A 21,273-nucleotide genomic window follows, 5' to 3' on the forward strand; every position below is an offset into this window, starting at 1 on the left:
AAGGAGGACTGCGTCTTGTGACCGTAGCGTACGTGTAGGTATGTACGGCAGGACCAAATCGGAAAGATAGGTAGGAGCAAGCCAATGTAATGCTTTGTAGGTTAGCAGTAAAACCTTGAAATCAGCCCTTGCCTTAACAGGAAGCCAGTGTAGAGAGGCCAGCACTGGAGTAATATGATCAAATTTTTGGGTTCTAGTCAAGATTCTAGCAGCCGTGTTTAGCACGAACTGAAGTTTATTTAGTGTTTATCCGGGTAGCCGCAAAGTAGAGCATTGCAGTAGTCTAACCTAGAAGTGACAAAAGCATGGATACATTTTTCTGCATCATTTTTGGACAGAAAGTATGATTATTTTTTATTTATTTTAAATTTAAGGGGTGGATCAGCTTAATATTGTGGAAAGATTGTTGCTTCCGTCAATGTAATTGTCTGCCTCATTTCCAATCTCCAATATATTTTTTTTCGTAAAAATATATATCCATATACATAAGTATAGATATATATACACATATATACATACACATACCTATATAGATATACATACTTTTTTAAGAATATACCTTTATTATTCCCCGCAAACCCTACCACCCTTCCCCCAATTGGAGTAAACTAATAAACAATAACACTTAGGCTTCTACCTTAAGTTTATACATCTTATACACATTTTACAGACACAATCTATTTTACAATAGTTATATTTTGTTTGTTTTTAGTCCTTCCTCTATTTCTGATGTCCATCCAGTTTGATTTCTATTTGTAACTGTGGTATTTCACAAAATATCTGACCCTATATACATTTTACAGACCCTGTATGTTTTACATTGGTTATCTTGTTATTAGTCCCACCCTTCAACTCCATTCAACCCCTCCCATCTATCTCTCAACACCATCCATTTTGGATTTCTATTTGCCATATATTTTTCAACTGTGCTGTGATGCTTGACAAAAGTACTGAACCTTTGTATTCTCATAGATTCTACAGATTGTAAATTAAAAATAATTTTTTTTGCTAAAATAATTATTATATTATTGATTGATTGACTATGGCTTTTCAAATCACCCAGTATTGCTATCTGCAGCGTTAGTTCTAGGCAAATGTTGCAATTCTTCAGCCATTCCTGGACCTGTGACAAAAAACGAGCTACATGTGGACAATACCAAAATAAATTATCTAATGACTCTGCCTCCTCACAGCAAAATCTGCAGAGCTGGGAAAATTGTATCCCCCATATATATAACATTCTATTGGTTGCAAGAATTTTGTATAGTAATTTAAATTGAAAAATTTGAAGTTTTGAATCCGGTGTTGTTTGTGTATCAATTCATAAACCATGTGCCATGGAATGGGTACATCGAAAATCTCTAAAAAATATATGTTTTTATTTATCACACTTTTCTTTAACCATTTATGTTCTCTAATACAGGGTTGACATACTTTCCCCCCCCTTCTAAATTATATGAACAAAAAATATTCAATTTCATTTGGAATGGCAAGCCAGACAAAATTAAAAGGGCCTATTTAAATAAAGAATATGAATTCGGAGGGCAGAAATTATTAAATGTTAAAGCATAAGACCTCTCACTAAAGGCATCAGTCATACAAAAGTTATACTTAAATCCAAACTGGTTCTCTCGTAAATTGGTATGAATGTCTCATCCTATGTTCAAGAATGGCCTTTTTCCCTTTATTCAGATTACACCTGCTCACTTTCAGGCGTTTGAAAAGGAAATGATCTCCAAAATATCGCTAATTTTATATTCAAGCCTTAGCAAGTTGGTTGCAATTTCAGTTCAATCCACCTGAAAAGACAGAAAAAATAATACAACAAATATTGTGGTTAAACTCAAATATACTAATTGATTAAAAAAACATATTTTTCGAAGAAATGTAAAAAAAAAAAAAGGTATAATTTTTGTGAATGATATAAATGGGACTGGTGCAGTTATGTCACACACACAGCTAAATGTCTGCTCTTCCCAAAATTACAACCAACTAATTGCAGCATTACCACAAAAATGGAAGAGGCATGTAGAAGGAAAAAGCAAGTCACTAGGTGTAGGCAAAACCATAAGCAAATAGGTTTAACTGTGATATAACTAAAGAGTTAATCAGGGTGATTTTTCCACAAATAGACATGGTCCTTTCCATGGTAGCAAGATCTTATCTATTTTTGCTAACTTTCTATAAAAATGTATTGGAGTGAGATCATTTCTTTCTTTTGGGGTACTCGGTATGAGTATGTCCACATCTCCGTCAGTGTCAGAGTCGCGTGTATAGGTGGCAGGGAAGTCAGGCGCAGGAGAGTCAAACGGAGTGTAAAATGGAGTCTTTTAATGAATGTCCAGGTAACATGCTCCATAACACTCATAAGAAAAGAACATAAACAAATAAGGGTACGAAGACCCGTCGCGCACCTATACACAAACAATAAACAATCTCTGACAAAGACATGAGGGGAAACAGAGGGTTAAATACACAACAGGTAATGGATGGAATTGAAAACAGGTGTGTGGGAAGACAAGACAAAACCAATGGAAAATGGATCGATGATGGCTAGAAGACCGGTGACGTCGACCGCCGAGCACCGCCGGAACAAGGAGAGGCAACGACTTTGGCAGAAGTTGAGTCAGACCATTTAATTGGTAAACTACACGGTAATGTAAAATTTGCATTTTTTAGTGGCCCAATACGTAATATAGTACACTTATCATAATTTGGTTTTAATTCAGAGAGGATTGCAAGTTTGATTATTGCAATGTTACGTAGATGGGAAAAATATCTGTCCTTGAAGCAGTCTTGATATGTTCGTCAAAAGAGAGAGTAGGGTCAAATCAAATTGTATTTGTCACATACACATGGTTAGCAGATGTTAATGCGAGTGTAGCGAAATGCTTGTCCCAACTATGTAATAAAACCTAAGATTTCCTGGGGTGACAACGTAAGAAATAACACATAAAACAAAATACTGCATAGTTTCCTAGGAACGCGAAGCGGCCATCTGTGTCAGCACCGAGTAACGCCGAGGTCCTTCAGTTTTATTTGAGACGACTCTATAACCATCAAGATTAATTGTCAGATTCAACAGAAAATCTCTTTGTTTCTTGGGACCTAGAACAAGCATCTCTGTTTTGTCCGAGTTTAAAAGTAGAACAATTGCCACCATCCACTTCCTTATGTCTGAAACACAGGTGTCCAGGGAGGGCAATTTTGGGGCTTCACCATGTTTCATCAAAATGTACAGTTGTGTGTCATCCGCATAGCAGTGAAGTTAACATGTTTTTGAATGACAAAGGTAAAATATACAGTGAAAACAATAGTGGTCCTAAAACAGAGCCTTGAGGAACACCGAAATGTACAGTTGATTTGTCAGAGGACAAACCATCCACAGAGTCAGACAACATAGCTCCAGAAAGCAAATATACAAATGCTTACACAAACAGTGATATAGCATCCTGTAGCACCTGCCACATCCATGGAACGAGTGCACTGGGAGTCAGGAAGCAAGTTCAGGAAGTGCATAATATAATTAACACAAACAACAGACAGGAAACAGAAACAATGATGCCTGGGGAAGGAACCAAAGGGAGTGACATGTATAGGGCAGGTAATCAAGGAGGTGATGGAGTCCAGGTGAGTCTGACTCGCAGGTGTACGTAACGATGGTGACAGGTGTGCGCCATAACAAGCAGCCTGGTGACCTAGAGGTTGGAGAGGGAACACACGTGATTGTCAGAGTCGGTGGACATAGTGAGACTTCTTATAAACGTCTGAATTAGTGTCCAGGTCCTTGAAAGGATCAGCTCTAGCATTTAGCTCAGTGTGGATGTTGCCTGTAATTCATATGCTTCTGGTTGAGGTATGTACGTACAGTCACTGTGGGGATGATGTCATCGATGCACTTATTGAAGAAGCCGGTGACTGATGTGGTGAACTCCTCAATGTTATTGGATGAATCCCAGAACATATTCCAGTCTGCTAGTGAGACAGTCCTGTATTGTCTGATTCAGTGGACCACAGATCACAGTATCTGCTGATGTACGATTATGATAATTTTTCTTTACAATATATTTCTTTACACAAGCTGCTCATGGGCAATTCCACAGGAACAGAGTGATGGTGAGACTCAGATTTTTCATTTTAAAATGTATGTCCAATAAAGACACATCATTGCGAAGTTAAACAAATCATTACAACTCTATGCACAAGGACTGCTTTTAATTATTTTCACAGAACAGTTAAAAAAAACTAATTTTTATTGTATTCTATTTGGTTACATTTTATTTTATGCACTTTGAGATTATTCTGTATAATGAAAAGTGTTTTACAAATGTAATAAATAATAATAATTATTTACTTGACGAGCAGTGCAGATCCAACGTTTGGTAACAGAATGACAGCACAAACAGCACAAACCGTCATTCTGTTACCAAACTTTGCATCTGAACTGTTCTTCAAGTAAATGTGTTTTTGTGGACTGTTCTGTGGAAATTGTTTTAAAAGGAATCATTTTACATAGAGTTGTATGGTTGCAATCGTTGGCTTTTGTTTGACATACTCAGATTTTTCACTTTAAAATGTATCAGCATCACTCTGTTAACATGGAATAGCCCTCATTTGAAGAAGACTCGTGACAAAGTGTAAAATAGAAGAAACTGATGATCAAGAACATTTGAGAGTAAAATCTCTCATTTAGCGGAGGGATATGCGCTCCGCCTCCCAGTCTACTTGACGCTTGGACAGAGGAGTCGGGGAGAGTTTGGGAAAGGCTTTGGGGGGAAAAAGTCACACAAAAAAAACGGCTTTAAATAGAGAAAAGTACTAAGGAAGCGACCAGCCTGCCTCAGTTCTTGAAAGGTATGCGATTAAATGATAGCTTATCCACTAGATAAGCATGTTTCCATGGGTAGGCTACACAATTACCAAGTTTTAATCAGTAAAGCTAGGCTTGGGTACTTTTCCAGAGGGGGTGGGGTGTAACTAGCTAGCTAGAGAAGTGATTGAAAAAGTTATCTCTGGAATGGTGGAGGAGAACGTAGCTAGTTAGCTAGAATGGGGGGGGATAAAGACGATATTTGTGGTCAAAATAGGACGTGTTAACGTCAGTCATGTAAAACCACACGAACAACTTTGATTGTACCATCAATTCGGTTCAACTCGATAACCAACTGGCTAACTTTAATACACTTGTAGCGTGTTGAGCTAGCTAACGGTAGCTACTTGGCTAAGTTTAACCAACTAGCTAACGAGATAGCAAAATTAGCGAAATAGATGAAAATGAATATTTTCCACTCTTAGCCATAATCACTTAACGTTAGCTACATGCGTAATTATTGATATAGATCTCTGACACGAAATACACATGGCTAGCTAGCTATGTGTATTTCATCAAATTGTATACTTACTAGTTAACATGTCATGCTTAGCTAGCTAGCAAGTACAGTTATTGTCTACTTTGGAAGTAAGCTACTTTGTCACAGTGTTCAATGTAACTAACTACGTCGACAACGGTGTATTCTAGGGAATCGGGACATGTTGTGTTGATTTCAAGCTTCAGTGGTATAGTGGTTGTGATTATGGATCATGTACCTTAACAAGCTTTGAATAATGTGTTTTAAAAAGATACACAATATGAAAGTCACTAGATAATGTATTCAACCCCGTAGCTGAGATGTTGCCACCCAGTTTAATCCAGTATTCAGGCATTTTGATTTGTCATCCTGCAGTAATGATGATGTCAGACCTCCGGGATAGTGTGGGTGTCTGGTGTCAGATAAATGATCAGGCAATTAGGCAATATTCTCTTGAGTATCTCCTTGGGTGGGGATGGGGAGACATCTCATGCTTAGTTACCTGAACCATCCTTTGTTTCGCCCTTCACTTTCACCGTGTAGCCAGAGCTTGCCATGTCAGAATTGTCTTAAAGTTCTGTTATTTTCTCAGTCTGAATGTTGCTATACATTTCGCTGTACTTCTCAGCTTCATCTCAACAAGATTCTGTTCTGCCCAATGGTTATTCAAGTGAGGCACTCTCAAAACCTAGTACCCATGGTGACGGTCAGACTCTTCATCCAGACACTGTTTGTGTTGTTGCTACAGGACAGCCAGGCAGGAAAAGACTTAGGTGTGAAGTGATGTTATCAGTCACTGGACTCTGTGCACCTCGTTTCCTGTCGTTATTGTATTGCTGTCGTCGCTCACTTGGCATTACAGCCTCACAGAAACCAGCCGACTATTTAGACGGGCTGTGTCCAGAGAGCTTGCTTACCTACCTATAACCTAGTTATCCATATAGTCATGGATGAAACGACACACCTGCATGGATATTTAGAGTCAGTGAATAGCCTAGCTAGTATCTGCTACATTTAGTTGTCATTGTATTCCCTGCCATCTCACTTCATCACACATGCAAAGCTCACAATTTTTCCCTGTGGTGACTGAAGTGTAGGGTATATTTCATTGCCTATAAGACTCCACTACTGCTTTTTTCCTCTATTGTAACAATGGAACATGAAGCTCTAAACTGCCTAGTGTTGTTGGACAGCTGTGTGCCGTAAGGGAGGGATATGATGAGAAAGGAGCTTTCACTGGCCTCACATCCTCTCTGCTAGGGCTGTTTTTCAACAGCTGTGTGGCAATGCCTGTATTTTCTGTCTTCTTTCTGTCTCTGTCCACCCAGTATGGCTGTCCCAGACTAAAAAGTAAAATCTTGGTTGACCGAGAGGCGTCTGTTCTTTTAACCAATCGATTCGACCATTTTTTTTTTTTTTTACCATATATAGACACACCCTATGTTTGAATAAAATCAACTACATGTAGGCTACTGAGCAAGTCTGATGCTTTAAGCACCGCGATTTTTAAAAATGAAGACGCAAATTACTGACGAGGGAGCCAGAGATCAATATAGCAAATAAACCTGTTCCCGACCCTTCTGCTGCTGCTGGCTTTTGCCGATTCTGCCTTTTATGCTCCTGCAGTTGCCGTTAATAGGCTACACCAGTGGTCGGCAACCTTTTTCTATTTGGAGTGCCAAGTTAACATAACATTTTCGCTGGTCTGTGTCAGTTACGATTTTCATATGCACATTTTCGTGGAACAGTTTAATTTATAATAGTCTTCATAGTTCAAAATCAATAGCATGTGGTTAATCAAAATTCTATTTAAATGTAACTTCTGTTGCCATTGGCAATAGGTAAAAGTAGCCTACATAAAGCCAACAAATAAAAACATTGCAGCTCACATGTAGAAAATAGCCTGATTTAAAAATATTATTATTATTTTTTTTTATATATATATATCTATCCTATAAATCACCTTGGCCACCCATGGCCTGTCTTCAAGGAACTTGAAACATTGTATGAACTGACACAGCTGTAGGATATTTGTGCAAGGGATAAGAAGTAATCGGGTAGGCCGATTTTTATGACGTCACGCTCTGATCCGGTGTAAACATTTTTTCCCCTTTCAATGCTGAGTGGTCATCGAAGGGGAGAGAGCTGGAAAGATTTGTCAAATAGGCTACGTTAAGGAACTATTGTCATTCTCAATGGATGTAGAGACGGACTTAGTTTACTTGCTGTTTTGAGGTAAAGAAAACACTACTTTGAGAAACTCCACAACTCGTTAGTGGTGGTGCGCTAAGCCAATCCAGAAATACGATCAGATCCCCAAATGGCCACATTTTTATAGGCCTACATTTGCACGCAGGCCAGGTAGCCGATAGGCATAGTAGTAGGCCTAATCAGGTGCACATCCTTACTCAAGATTGACAGGAGTGCTCCAAACCAAAAGACGATTACTAAATTAACAAGTCATAAATGGAATGAAATAAACCAAAACCTTCCTCACAAGTGTAGCCTAGGTTGTGCTCTCTGCGAACAACGTGTCCACTCCAACAATGTAAGACTGTAATAATACATTCAATATATTAACAGAATTTACCGTAACCAAACAAACATTGTAGATTAGTAATGATGGTAAATGTGATACTGGTGTGCCATCCCCGCGGCCTCCACTATGGACTAGTCCGCTCAGACAGGCATCTCGTGTGCCATAAATCATTTTTTATTTATAAACTGGGTGGTTCGAGCCCTGAATGCTGACAGCCGTGGTTTATCAGACTGTATACCATGGGTTTTGACACATTTATTTTTACTGCTCTAATTAGGTTGGTAACCAGTTTATAATAGCAATAAGGCACCTCTGGGGTTTGTGGTATATGGCCAATATACCACGGCTAAGGGCTGTGTCCAGGCACTCCACATTGCGCTGTGTCTAAGAACACCCCTTAGCCGTGGTAAATTGCCCATATACCACACCCCTTGTGCCTTATTGCTTAAATATTTGCCACTGCTCAACTAAAAAATCTTGGTCAACCAACTCTTTGGTCCTTAAAAAGCTGCTGTATGTGAAATATTGTCTGCTATAGGGTGGTAAATGACAAAACCGCATGACTTTTGTTTCCAACATTAGGGCTGTTTTCCTAAACAAGTCAAATCCGCTAAGTGTTTTGTTTCCTTGCCACGATACTAAGGAGTATGGTGATACTGGTATCGCCCTGGCCTTAGATGTCACCTGACCTGAGGATTCTGTTGTGCAATATATTTCTAACACAGCTTCTCTTCTTTTCCCCCTCCAGGTTCCACACTAGACCTTTACCCAAGCTGTAGCCACCTCATCATATGGTACGGACCTAACCAGAGAGACAGAACGAGAGAGGGAGAAGAGGAGGGAGATAATAGGTCCTTTTCCTATTTATGCCTGCCTATTGACTAGCTACGTTTTGTAAATCCTCTGGGCTGTTGTGTCCCAGAGGCCTGATCTCAGCTGAACTTGTTCCCCAAACTGCACTCCCCTCAGTGGGGTTGGTTGTGACCCAGCTCCAGGGTACATCCCACCTCACGGCAGGCTCTCCTTTCCTGAGCAGCAGCAGCTGTGTCCTGCCTGCGTCCTGCCTCTATTTCCTGTCCTTGGTGTGCAAGGCTAAGCCTCCTCTCTACACTCCCCTTCCCCAAACACAGACTCTCTCTCTCTCCCTGTTGTACACAATCCAAGAAGAGGACTCGTCAATCCCCTAACTTCCTGGTACATTTCTCTCTCCCTCCACTCCTTCTCACCCCGGACAGCAGCACCATGACCTCTATGTCCAGCCTGTTCTCCTTCACCAGTCCAGCTGTGAAGCGTCTGCTGGGGTGGAAGCAGGGGGACGAAGAGGAGAAATGGGCTGAGAAGGCTGTTGACGCCCTGGTCAAGAAACTGAAGAAGAAGAAGGGAGCCATGGAGGACCTGGAGAAAGCCCTCAGCAGCCCAGGGCAACCCAGTGAGTGACCCTGTCTGTCTGTAGTGTACTGTGTGCGTGCGGTGTCATACTTTGTCAATTTCAGGCCAGGTGTGTGTGTGTGTGTGAGGCAGACGGTGTGTGTCTATCTCTGGATCATAGAGTATTCTAGATGACTAAGAGAGAGATCATCATAATACTTGGTCCAGATATTTTCTCCCCTTTCCTAAAACCCGTCTCTCCATCTCCTGCCCTGCCAGGTAAGTGTGTGACCATCCCTCGGTCTCTGGATGGTCGTCTCCAGGTATCCCATCGTAAAGGTCTCCCCCACGTTATCTACTGCAGAGTGTGGAGGTGGCCCGACCTACAGTCTCACCACGAGCTCAAACCTCTGGAGGTGTGTGACTACCCCTTCGGCTCCAAGCAGAAGGAGGTCTGCATTAACCCCTACCACTACAAGAGAGTAGAGAGCCCAGGTACATCTTGTTTTCGTTCCTATTACAATATCGACTCAATCTAATGCATTGCAAGACCTTAGCCTATACGTGTGATTAATTTGTGGCTGTTGTCCACGTCTTTCAACAAGAAATGCGTAGGACACAGTAAGGCTCATTTGTCTTAAGTTACCGTTTAAGTGAATGCAGAGTACGGACTATTCATACTATATAGATTAGAGTTTCCAATAAATTTGCCTCAAGTTGATTTTCATCAAAACAATATGGGACATTCTGGCTGCGTCCTTAGAGATAAATGTGTTCTCTTGTCTCCTCGCGCGCGACGTGATATTTACCTTTTGTATTGGTTAATGAAGAGCTGTCAGTCAGGGAGGGGGAGGAGCAGAGCACAGGACAAGGACTTTCAAAATGACCTGATCAATAGGATCTGCGTCATATAGTATGTTTTTGTTGTTGTTGAATGTAATGGGAAACAAGAAGAGAACTGGTATTGAAAGCACTTTCATTCAAATGTGAAGGCTAGATGGATGCAAGTCCTTTCAGTTGAAATGCACAACAGTCCCAAATGACGACATTCCTTCATTAATGTGTAGTACCTATGTTTTCACTGGTTTCAGATGAAATACTGTACAGTGTCTCAAGGTTTATTTTTTAAAGTCTCTTCAATCCCAATGTGTATATATATTTTTTTAAATTTCTTCTCTACCAGTGCTGCCTCCGGTGTTGGTGCCTCGCCACAGTGAGTTCAACCCCCAACACAGCCTCCTGGTCCAGTTCAGGAACATGACTCACAACGAGCCCCACATGCCCCTGAACGCCACCTTCCCAGAGTCCTTCCAGCAGCACAGCGGGGGCAGCGTCACCTCCTTCCCAATCTCCCCAAACTCCCCCTACCCTCCCTCCCCAGCCTCCAGCGGAGGGGTGGGCACCTACCCCAACTCTCCTGCCAGCTCCGGGCCCTCCAGCCCCTTCCAGCTTCCAGGTAGATGTCAGTATACACTCCTATCATATATCATGCACCTATGTGTTTATTGATAGTCAGTTACCATGGCTGCTATTACGACATAATATGCTGTTAGCTTATGTCATGTATTCACACTTGTACACTTCACCTGGTCTCACACTGCCTTTGACCTCTGTGAGAATGTAAATAGAAATTAGTGGAGGACAATTTGGTGTGATTTCTAACAGTTTGTGATGATAAGTCCATGATACAAACCAGGGTCCTCTGACAGCCAGGGGGAACAATCAAAATGCCAACTAAAGAGTAACAAAGCCTGGCGTCAGGTTGAGTGTTAGTCAGTGGGCCCATCGCTAGGCCCAACATAGATAGATACACATCAGAATAGGAGCTATCTATCTCCAGCCAGTGAGATTTGCTGATGAAAAGATGCATGAGCTGCTGTAGTCAGGCATAATTGCAGCAGGAAATATGGCTTTTTGTATTTTTTTTGTAGCTAGTGCTGTCACTTCTATGTGCTACCCAGACCCCTCTTTTACGCTGCTGCTACTCTCTGTTTATTATCTATGCATAGTCACTAACTCTACCTACATGTACATATTACCTCGACTAACCGGTTCCCCCGCACATTGACTCGGTACCGGTACCCATTTCTATATAGCCTCGCTTGTTATTTTACTGCTGTTTAATTATTTGTTGCATTTTTATATATTTTTTTCTAATTCCAAATCAAATTTTATTTGTCACATGCACTGAATACAACAGGTGTAGTCCTTCAAGTGAGATTCTTACTTACAAGCCCCTAATCAACAATGTCATTTAAAATATATGAATAAGAAATAAAAGGAACAAGTAATTAAAGAGCAGTAAAATAACAATAGCGAGACTATTTACAGGGGGGTACCGGTACAGAGTCAAATGTGCGGGGGGCACTGTTTATTTGAGGTAATGTGTACATGTAGGTAGAGTTATTAAAGTGACTATGCATAGATAACGGAGTAGCAGTGGTGCAAAAAGAGTGGGTGGGGGGCAATGCAAATAGTCTGGGTAGCCATTTGACTAGATGTTCAGGAGTCTTATGGCTTGGGGGTAGAAGCTGTTTAGAAGCCTCTTGGACCTAGACTTGACGCTCCGGTAGCGCTTGCCGTGCGGTAGCAAAGAGAACAGTATGACTAGGGTAGCTGGAGCCTAAGACAAATTTTTTGGGGCCTTCCTCTGACATCTCCTGGTATAGAGGTCCTGGATGGAAGCTTGGCCCCAGTGATGTACTGGGCCTTACGCACTACCCTCTGTAGCGCCTTATGGTCAGATGCCGAGCAGTTGCCATACCAGGCAGTGATGCAACCAGTCAGGATGCTCTCGATGGTGCAGCTGTAGAACCTTTTGAGGATCTGGGGACCCATGCCATATCTTTTCAATCTCCTGAGGGGGAATAGGTTTTGTCATGCTCTCTTCACAACTGTCCTGGTGTGCTTGGACCATGTTAGTTTGATGTGGACACCAAGGAACTTGAAGCTCTTAACATGCTCCACTACAGCCCCGTCGATGAGAATGGGGGCGTGCTCGATCCTCCTTTTCCTGTATTCCACAATCATCTCCTTTGTCTTGATCACGTTGAGGGAGATGTTGTTGTTGTCCTGGCACCACACGGCCAGGTCTCTGACCTCCTCCCGATAGGCTGTCTCGTCGGTGATCAGGCCTTCCGCTGTTGTCAACGGCAAACTTAATGATGGTGTTGGAGTCATGAGTGAACGGAGTACAGAAGGGGACTGCGCACGCACCCCCGAGGGGCTCCTGTGTTGAGGATCAGCCTGGCGGATATGCAGAGGGAGATGTTTAGTCCTGAGCTTTGAGGGCACTATGGTGTTTAACTCGGAGCTGTAGTCAATGAACAGCATTCTCACATAGGTGCTTTTTTTTTTCCAGGTGGGAAAGAGCAGTGTGGAGTGCAATAGAGATTGCATCATCTGTGGATCTGTTAAGGCAGTATGCAAATTAGAGTGGGTCTAGGGTTTCTGGGTTAATGGTGTTGATGTGAGCCATGACCAGCCTTTCAAAGCACTTCATGGCTACAGACGGGAGTGCTATGGGTCAGTAGTCATTTAGGCAGGTTGCCTTACTCACTGTGTCCAAGAACGCTATGGCGGTTTGCATTAAACATGTTGGTATTACAGAATCGGACAGGGAGAGGTTGTAAATGTCAGTGAAGACACTTGCCAGTTGGTCATCGCATTCTTGGAGTAAATGTCCTGGTAATCCATCTGGCCCTGCGGATAGCATGATCACAGTCATCCGGAACAGTTGGTGCTCTCATGCATGTTTCAGTGTTATTTGCCTTGGAGCAAGCATAAAGTAGTTTAGCTCATCTGGTAGGCTCGTGTCACTGGGCAGCTCTCGACTGTGCTTCCCTTTTGTAGTCTGTAATGATTTGCAAGCCCTGCCACATCCGACGAGAGTCGGAACCTGTGTAGTACAATTCGCTCTTAGTCCTGTATTGGCGCTTTGCCTGTTTGATGGTTCGTCGGCGGGCATAGCGGGATTTCTTAAGTTTCCGGGTTAGAGTCCCGCTCCTTGAAAGCGGCAACTCTACCCTTTAGCTCAGTGCGGATGTTGGCTATAATCCATGGCTTCTGGTTGGAGTATGTACGTACGGTCACTATGGGGACGACGTCCTCAATGCACTTACTGATGAAGCCAGTGACTGATATGGCGTAGTACTCAATGCCATCGGAAGAATCCCGGAACATTCCAGGCTGTGCTAGCAAAACAGACCTGTAGCTTAGCATCTGCTTCATCTGACCACTTTTTTTTTATTGACGGAGTCACTGGTGCTTGGTCTGTCTGGTCTGTAGGAAGACCAGTCTTCTCATTAGAAAACATTACCAACAGTCCCCACTCACACACCACTTGAAACTTTTCTCAATTTCTGTGTTCATCAGTGGTTGTGTAATACAACACTTATGGGACTGTCCATACATTAGTGTTCCATGTGGCGGATGTGTGTGAAACCCTACACCTGTTTCCGGGTAGAGAAAGATCCTGTGGTGGTGGATGGGTTTTAACTGCTCTTGGGAGTTGTGTATATGTGTCCGTCCTGTCTGTGTGTGTGTGGACAGCCATTTGTCATCAGCAGCATCTGGTCTCCTAACTATCCGTCCATTGTGGTGTTTTTCCTCCAGCTGATACCCCACCCCCGGCTTACATGCCCCCTGACGAGCAGATGGGACAGGAGGGGTCCATGGAGACCAGCAGCAGCGTGCCCAGGAACATGCCTAGTGGGGGTGAGGAGTCTGACCTTCAACTTTTACACTTTATGATTTTTTTATTTTCTCCACTTTAAGCAATCAGGAATTCCTGCTTTCAGACATCATCCTTCATTCATTGGAACTGATTTATTTATCCTATTTGTCTGCGTTGACCTGATCACATAGCAGTCAGTACAAACTGAAATCCTACTGTTCCCTGGAGGGAAATGAGGTACAACATACTACGGGGAGTCGCACTCTAGTGACTTCGGTTGTAGGATCTATACTGATCAACAATATAAACCCAGCATGTAAAGGGTTGGTTTCATGAGCTAAAATAAGAGGCCAGTAATGTTCCATACACACTAAAAGCTGATTTTTCTCATTTGTTTTACATCCCTGTGCAATTCGCTTTTGCCAAGCTAATCCATCCACCTGACAGGTGTGGCATATCAAGAAGATGATTAAACAGCTGGATTACATAGGTGCACCTTGTGCTGGGGGACAATAAAAGGCCACTCTAAAATGTGCAGTTTTGTAACCCAGCTGGAAAAGGGACAGCCCCCCACCCCCCCTCAACGGCTTACACTTTTAGGGGATAAACATGGACAAGTTTTCAAACGTGAGACTGTATAGCCTGGATGAAGTCAGACCCCTTATAGATGCAGTAAAGAGGTCAATCGAACTGGACCAAAACAATGAAATTGCCATGGAAACGTGTGGGGGGGGAAATATCCAGTGTCTCCTCATTGCCCCCCAGCGAAACTAACCTACATTTAGGGTATTGTTTACATGTATGTCACTCTTTTGAAGAAAAAATCGGAGTATAATGCTTGTATGGATGTCAAGACCAATACATGGTCATGTGATCACCAATCAACTGCATTACAGTTTCTAAAAAAAACACCGATTTCTGAATGCTAGCTATGCTAATTACCTTATACGAACGGGAATTAGCATTTAGCAGCCACTTCTAAACCTGAAAGGGGACTACTACTACATTAGGGGGTATGCTGAGTAGTTGGACAAAACAAGTCTTGTAACGGATTTAGGCAATTTTCTGGATACGATTAATATCACTGATAATTACAAAAAAGACTTTCTCATGTCAGTCGTATAAGGTTTTACGTGGTCTAATTAACTCAACTGGCTAGTTTACCTGTCTGTAAAGAGAAGGGTGGGCTGTACGTTGATCCTGCTGCTCTGATTGGATAGAGTGACGCTGTATTTCTCCATCTCCACTTGCGTCATAATTACACCCCTATCACTTTTCCTCTGTTTTCGGTCTGATCATTTAGATTACTGCTGCCTGCTACTGTGATGCATCACATGGCGAGGACGTTTGCTGTCAAGCTATCGATGTGCGTAATATCTAATAAGCAGGGCAAGGGTAGGAAAACAAGATTAAACGTGGATGTTTAATCCGACAAATTTGGCTGCCCGCTGCAAATTGAGAGCACACACGTTTGCACGCTGCTCCTAATCTGCAGCTTTTTGGCAGTGAGATTGTGCAGAGGTATTTTGCCAAAATCGACTTAAAACGCATATTAAAACACTTGTTTTTAATGTATTTATCACAACTCATCCTATCCGACTATCAACTTTACATTTCCGGATATGATTATGAAAAAAAAAGAGTATGGCCATTTCTGCACACCTCTATTCTAAATGTTATGCAGCCAAATCGGACTTAAGTAACCACATTTGTGGGCTTGTTACAATGTCTGCGTTTCATTGACCACTTTACCTCATCTATGTACATGGCGCTCTGGCAATGGCTGACGTAGCACCCTGTTTGGTCGGAACCAAACATGGGCGCATTGATGTTACTGTAAAGTTTTTGTGGAGGGGCTCAGACCCTTGCTAAGGCCCCTCGCTCCAGGGGGGTTACCTGAGCCAAGAGCTCGGTGGCTGCTTCCTCATTGGAGGTGCCCGCGAGCCCCACTCCCTCCAACTCCAGGAAATAGAAATGTGATTGCCATAACGCCGGGGGAAAGACAATGAGCTGCATTCGCCGGACGTTATGTTTGCTAGCTGATGTTAGCCATGATAAGGCTTCTAGGCTAGCAGTCCTCTTTGACAGCAGCATGTTCCGTTTAGAATAACCAAGCGATTTAACGCTAGCTACGTATACTAAACAAGTGAGCTATCAACGCAATTCCACCGTTAGGAAGCTGGAATAGCTAGCAGCAGTAGCTAGCTTGCCTCGGCAAGTTGGCAAACCTGGCTAGCACGATATGCAGCGCTTGTTAGCTAGCTTGGTCTCAAGTCTACGTAAGACCGGATCACCAAGGTGGGACCTGGACCCTTCTGGGAAGGAGAGTCAAGCGGTGCTTAACCAAGGCAAACGCATGAACCTGGTCGCCCTCTCTCTTCGAATACTTCCCCGTAACCGGAGACAGAGCATACAGGAGCCGGGAGACATTCGACTAGACCGACCCATAACCGGAGACAGAGCATACAGGAGCCGGGAGACATTCGACCAGACCGACCCATAACCGGTGACATTCGACCAGACCGAACCGGAGACAGAGCATACAGGAGCCGGGAGACATTCGACCAGACCGACCCATAACCGGAGACGGAGCATACAGGAGCCGGGAGACATTAGACCAGACCGACCCAAACAATTTCCGCGTCCCTCAACTTAGACTCAGCTGAGGTACGGACACCCGGGAGAGGAAGTCCGTATCGGGAACACCAAGCCCCCTAAAAAAAAAAACTCCACAATTGACACGAGAACCTGCGCTGCGGACTAGTAGGGGAACAGTGCCAGCCTTCCCCTAGCACAAACTGATTGGCGCGAGGGCAGTTTGAGTGTGCGCCGAGACATACAAGATGACAAACGTGAGTGTTGCAAACCCGTACCCGGCTTATTAGTGTCACCCCATGATTCTTCACTGTCACTACTTTGCAGGACTGATGTGCACACAGGATCATCGAGTTCAGACGAGTGCCCTGTTTTATTAGTCTGGCAATAAAACGCAAAGGTGTTCAGGTTATGAATTTACATTCCTCTAGCTCGGTCTTCACCATAGTCATAAATGATAGACCAACATGGATATAATAACACAATGTTATCGTATAGTTTTACAAAGAATGCACATCACGAGAACACATGTTGTATTTTACAGTAACGTGAACCAAGGCTTAAAATACAACCAATCAGCTAACTTCAGAGATGCTATTATAAAAATACATTTTCACCACATAAATAAATTACAACATACCTGCCAATTATTATAACTTTTGTAGTATTTTAACTTGGCAAGACAGTTAAGAACAAATTCTTATTTTCAATGACGGCCTAGGAACAGGGAGTTAACTGCCTTGTTCAGGGGCATAACGACAGTTTTTTACCTTGTCAGCTCGGGGATTTGATCTTGCAACTTTCCGGTTACTAGTCCAACGCCCTAACCACTAGGCTACCTGCAGCAATAAAGCCCAGAACGTAGGTGTGAGATTCAGATTATTATGAATCTACCTTCCTCCAGCTCCTGTACATGAAAATACAACTTTGTCTTGACCGTTTCTGGCGACGTTAGCCATTTGACACCACGTTAGCTAGCAGAGTTGGCGTTCAGAATATATGTTTAGCGCCAGGTAGTTAACATCATGATACTGAGAGTTTGATCCGTATACATTCATAAGGAACTTTATACAGTTAGATGAGACAATTATAAAGGATTATAACATGTTATATCCCAAAATGGAGTGGAGCTCAACTTTCTACATACCGTCTTCGCCATAATCCTAAATAAAGGGTAACTCAAATATGGCGACACTGGTGAACTTGACACCAGACCAATAGCAGTTTATACCAGGAGAGGCCGTAGGAACATGTATCAGAGACACAACATCTTGGAACTTATTCCTTTTTAGAATGAGAATATACCACTAAGGGACCATTTAGTTGGCGCAACGTAAGACTGTCTCGTTTTCCAGTTTGTTTTAAATAGCGTTCACACCAAGGTGATGAGCTGAATAATTAAAGGAATGAATCCAAGCCTCACGTTAATCACCTGTGGAAGGCTTGTCTCCCAGTGAGGCACAGATTTCATTGGCCTCGTCAGGTGTGATTGTCGCAGGAGTGTGACTCCCCATAGTATGTTGTACCGAAGTTGAAAGGGAACTATGGGTACTACAAATGCACCACATCATTCATGAATTGATCAAGTTTTAAATTATACATTTCAAGATTACGCATCCATTTCCCTTTGCAACAAAGAAGGATCCCTGTAGATGTGGAGTATGAGGAACCCGAGCCACTGGTCTAGAATTGTGTACTATGAGTTGACCCTCTGCTCCACCTTGTCCCTGTAGATGTGCAGCCAGTGGAGTATGAGGAACCGAGCCACTGGTGCAGTATTGTGTACTATGAGTTGAACAACAGAGTGGGTGAGGCCTACCATGCCTCTTCTACCAGCGTTCTGGTGGACGGCTTCACCGACCCCTCCAACAACAAGAACCGCTTCTGCCTGGGGTTGCTCTCCAACGTCAACCGCAACTCGACCATAGAGAACACACGCCGCCACATTGGCAAAGGTGAGAATAAACACATTGAGATTAGTTGAGGTTGTGAAGATTGAAATTAGATGAGAGGTTTAGAGAGTGGAGACGGAATGGTGACAAACATGCATGACATTCAACTAAAACGTGCATTTAAAAAAAATTGATTTTGTATTCTGGGTTGTTTATTTGCTAGGTATTACTGTACTGTTGGAGCTAGAAACACAAGCATTAGGTATTACTGCACTGTTGGAGCTAGAAACACAAGCATTAGGTATTACTGTACTGTTGGAGCTAGAAACACAAGCATTAGGTATTACTGTACTGTTGGAGCTAGAAACACAAGCATTAGATATTACTGTACTGTTGGAGCTAGAAACACAAGCATTAGATATTACTGTACTGTTGGAGCTAGAAACACAAGCATTAGGTATTACTGTACTGTTGGAGCTAGAAACACAAGCATTACGGTATGTATTACTGCGCTGATGGAGCTAGAAACACAAGCATTATATATTACTGTGCTGTTGGAGCTAGAAACACAAGCATTAGATATTACTGTTGGAGCTAGAAACACAAGCATTAGGTATTACTGCACTGTTGGAGCTAGGAACACAAGCATTATGTATTGCTGCACTGTTGGAGCTAGAAACACAAGCATTATGTATTACTGTACTGTTGGAGCTAGAAACACAAGCATTATATATTACTGTACTGTTGGAGCTAGAAACACAAGCATTATATATTACTGTACTGTTGGAGCTAGAAACACAAGCATTAGATATTACTGCACTTTTGGAGCTAGGAACACAAGCATTATGTATTGCTGCACTGTTGGAGCTAGAAACACAAGCATTAGGTATTACTGTACTGTTGGAGCTAGAAACACAAGCGTTATATATTACTGTTGGAGCTAGAAACACAAGCATTATGTATTACTGTACTGTTGGAGCTAGAAACACAAGCATTATATATTACTGTACTGTTGGAGCTAGAAACACAAGCATTATATATTACTGTACTGTTGGAGCTAGACACACAAGCATTAGGTATTACTGCACTGTTGGAGCTAGAAACACAAGCATTTTTCTTTTTTCTCTCACTCTCTCAGGCGTCCACCTGTACTATGTAGGAGGTGAGGTGTATGCAGAGTGTCTTAGTGACACCAGTATCTTCGTTCAGAGCCGTAACTGTAACTACCACCATGGTTTCCACCCCACCACGGTGTGTAAGATCCCTAGTGGCTGCAGTCTAAAGATCTTTAACAACCAGGAATTTGCTCAGCTACTGGCCCAGTCTGTGAACCATGGCTTTGAGGCTGTCTACGAACTGACCAAGATGTGCACCATCCGCATGAGCTTTGTAAAGGTGATATACAATTACATTTATGATTCAACACTGCTTTATGATCTTGTCCATTGTTTTAAAAAATAGATGTTTTGTGGAAACAACTTTTTAAAATTATCTTAATTTCATTGAAATCGAAACTCTGCAATGTTGAGAATAACACTGCAATGGAAAACAAGCATTTCTGATTGGACAAATTTGCTTTTTCATTACTTTTTTTGACCATTTACTGAATATGACCCAGCTTTAACTTTCTCTCTCTCGCTCCCCCCCAACAGGGCTGGGGAGCTGAGTATCACCGACAAGATGTCACCAGCACCCCCTGTTGGATAGAAGTGCACCTTCACGGCCCTCTGCAGTGGCTGGATAAAGTGCTGACACAGATGGGCTCTCCTCTCAACCCCATCTCTTCAGTGTCTTAATGGTGCCCCCCATACCAGACTCTCGACCCCATCTCTTCGGTGTCTTAATTGTGCCCCCCATACCAGACTCTCGACCCCATCTCTTCAGTGTCTTAATGGTGCCCCCCATACCAGACTCTCGACCCCATCTCTTCAGTGTCTTAATGGTGCCCCCCATACCAGACTCTCGACCCTATCTCTTCAGTGTCTTAATGGTTCCCCCCCCCCCCCCCCAAGACCAGACCAGCCAGGCTGGGAGGTTCTTTTACACATTTTTAAAAAACATTTATTTTTATTTTTATGTTTTAATGAGTGAAAGGAGATGTTAAAAGGCTGAACTGTTTACAGTATCTGGCTGCAGAAGGGATGTTGAACCCAGAGCAGCAGAATTAAAGAAAGAAAAATGGAGGCTACAAGCAGAAGATAAAAGTAAAACCTACAGAAGAATATTCAGAGTAGCGGCACAAAATAATGGACAAAGTACTGCTCTGAGTCATCCACTACCAACCATGTGCTTATTCTATTGAGAGTAGTAGGACTGGAAAGCATTTACCTTACTTTATATTTGTAATAATTTTTTTAAAGGATTTTGCATAAAATGTTTTAATGATTTTCTTTTGGTATTTTTTCGGTAAGAAAATAATGAAATGTATCACTACTACTACACATTTACCACAGTCAAACTACTTGTAATTTTACTTTGCAAACTTTTTTTTCCTTTGCCGTGTTTTCTAATGCCAGATATTTTACATATCACGGTATAGATATCATTGTTTACTATTAGACTCAGATCTCATGTTTCCATTTTTATAGTTTCTATCACTAGAAAAACTTGAGTTACTGACATTTTTAAATAAAGTATGTCTAACTGATAACTATGATATGAGTTCATTACTGAATGTTTTGAACAGGTGACAAAGCTAGAAACATCACACTTCTCAGAGAACTCATCAATAAAGTTGTTAATGGTGCTGGGTCGGTTCTCTGTACACACAGTGTATGTTCAAGTGACAGAATGACTTTCTGTATTCATTAACCATTTTATTTTTTTGTATCTTGTGGAAGTAAGTTTGTGTAGGGT

At 42.3% G+C, this 21,273-nt stretch overlaps 1 protein-coding gene across 4 annotated transcripts; it reads left to right on the forward strand.

The window, feature by feature from the left end:
• Window positions 1-3,741: 3,741 nt before the first annotated feature.
• Window positions 3,742-20,420, forward strand: LOC129858501 (mothers against decapentaplegic homolog 5-like). Of its 4 annotated transcripts, none has more exons than XM_055927778.1 (9): window positions 3,742-3,856; window positions 8,636-8,738; window positions 9,123-9,316; window positions 9,535-9,750; window positions 10,439-10,717; window positions 13,870-13,971; window positions 18,259-18,480; window positions 19,556-19,812; window positions 20,070-20,420. In XM_055927778.1, the coding sequence occupies exons 3-9, from the start codon at window positions 9,130-9,132 to the stop codon at window positions 20,211-20,213; spliced, it is 1,407 nt and encodes a 468-aa protein (XP_055783753.1). In that variant the 5' UTR covers window positions 3,742-3,856; window positions 8,636-8,738; window positions 9,123-9,129; the 3' UTR covers window positions 20,214-20,420. The 4 variants fall into 4 exon arrangements, with proteins under 4 accessions (XP_055783753.1, XP_055783751.1, XP_055783752.1 ...); XM_055927776.1 differs by lacking the exon at window positions 3,742-3,856 and adding an exon at window positions 4,693-4,854; XM_055927777.1 differs by lacking the exon at window positions 3,742-3,856 and adding an exon at window positions 4,693-4,854 and having other exon boundaries at window positions 9,126-9,316.
• The last annotated feature ends 853 nt before the right edge of the window (window positions 20,421-21,273 follow it).

The sequence above is a fragment of the Salvelinus fontinalis genome, chromosome 6 (genome assembly GCF_029448725.1).
Source record: "Salvelinus fontinalis isolate EN_2023a chromosome 6, ASM2944872v1, whole genome shotgun sequence".
Classification (NCBI taxonomy): domain Eukaryota; kingdom Metazoa; phylum Chordata; class Actinopteri; order Salmoniformes; family Salmonidae; genus Salvelinus; species Salvelinus fontinalis.